The sequence below is a fragment of the Gopherus evgoodei genome, chromosome 13 (assembly GCF_007399415.2).
Source record: "Gopherus evgoodei ecotype Sinaloan lineage chromosome 13, rGopEvg1_v1.p, whole genome shotgun sequence".
Classification (NCBI taxonomy): domain Eukaryota; kingdom Metazoa; phylum Chordata; order Testudines; family Testudinidae; genus Gopherus; species Gopherus evgoodei.
The window spans coordinates 19,526,081-19,527,763 of NC_044334.1; the positions used below are offsets into that span (position 1 = coordinate 19,526,081).

The 1,683-nt window shown below is 49.8% G+C and overlaps 1 gene segment (V, D, J or C); it reads right to left on the minus strand.

Annotated features, from left to right (window-relative positions):
- Positions 1 to 642: 642 nt before the first annotated feature.
- Positions 643 to 1,169, minus strand: LOC115661073. The segment is given in 2 exon segments: positions 643 to 992; positions 1,109 to 1,169. Coding segments are annotated over 2 exon segments (396 nt in total).
- Positions 1,170 to 1,683: the final 514 nt, after the last annotated feature.

A 1,683-nucleotide genomic window follows, 5' to 3' on the forward strand; every position in this document is an offset into this window, starting at 1 on the left:
CCAAAACACTATATTTTGGGGTGGTGGCAGCCTATCAGATCTAAGCTGGTAATTAAGCTTAGAGGAATTCATGCTGGTACCCCATCTTTTGGACTCTAAGGTTCAGACTGGGGAATTATACCATGACAAGGTTTTTGGCTTCATGACTGTGGAGAAGAACTGAAAACATGAGCCCTCATGTGATCCACCTGGTCATGAAGCAGAAGGCAAAGAAAAAGGAGCAAATTCTGGTTTATGTTTTAAACCAATCTGATAATTTTGGGGGGCCTGACTCATGAATTTTGAACATCTGGGGTTGGTAGTGCTGTGAGCACAGGAGACATGATGAGACATGGTGCTGGCAGAGGTCAGGCCTGTCAGTGATAAAAGACACTGACCCAGCTCTCAGATGCTCTTTCTGTTCAGATTCCAGCCATAACTCACCTACCCCAGCATTTAAAGCAAACCTGCATCACTGTCTACCAGCCTCTGCAGCACTCTCCAGAGCAGAACAGACAGCTGGTGCCTGGGTGTAGTGGACAGTGATTGTTCAAGTAATCTCCAATGGCGTCTCTCTCTGTTCGTCAGTGTATGTTTAGGGATGTCATGGTCTGACCTTCAGGGGTGCAAAGAGCTGTGACAGAGAGTTTAGGTCTTGCTTCTCTATCTCACTGTATCACTGTGATGAGTCTTACTACGACCATCCCATGTGGCACAGTAATACTCATCCTCATCCTCTGCTTGGACCCCAGAGATGACTAAATTCCAGAGGTTGTTGGAGGTGTCAGGGGAGACGGTGAATCGTGCTGGGATCCCTGTGCCCCTGCCCTGGCTACTGCTAGTATGATAGTGGTACACGAACCGCAGGGCACTGCCTGGCTTCTGCTGGTACCATTCCACTCTGTAGCTGGGACTGCTGTAACCTGAGGGCATGGTGCAGGCCAGTCTCACATTCTCTCCGGGGGACACGGATACCGAGGGCGTCTGAGTCAGCACAGGCTGAGAGCTGGAATCTGGAACGAGATAGAAAAAAACTGAAATGTGGCTCTGCCTGTGTGAAACCTGTGAGAGGGGCTGAGCTGCTGGCAGCATCTTAGAGCAGAAAATCAGAGGCAATTTTCTACCCTACCTGAGCAGTAAGTGAGCAGCGTGAGCAGCAGAAGGGCCCAGGCCATGGTAGGAATCCAGACTAGCTCGGCTTCCTTAGGGAAATGAGTCTCTGGTTGGAACTCTCCAATTCCCTCTTAAACCATCAGAGTTCAAAAACGGACCCTTCATGCAAATCAGCTCCCTGCTCACTGGCTGCTAAATGCACCACAGCCCATAGGAGAAAGGCAGAGACACCATAAATTGAAGGGGTTCTCAAAGGACTTATAAAAAAGGTTAACTACCCCACTGAGATTGTCAGGGTCTCTGGGTAGGAGTCAGCTTCCAAATCTCCCTCATAGCCCCATCCAACCCGCAGAAAACCTTGAAACTAAAGTTATTTCCCTGCCTCCCATCCTGACACTACGTCTCTCTTGGTATCCCTCTTCTCTGCCTCTTCAACTGTAATCTGCTTGTTCTTGCCCACAAAGCCCTACAGAACTTCTCTCAGCCTCAATATCTGTCACAGTCTCTTGTGTCTCCCCCCAGCACCTCCACTCAGCCAGTGGTACCGGCCTCGGTGACCCCTCTGTCCACTCCTCCCACAACAGTCTCTGT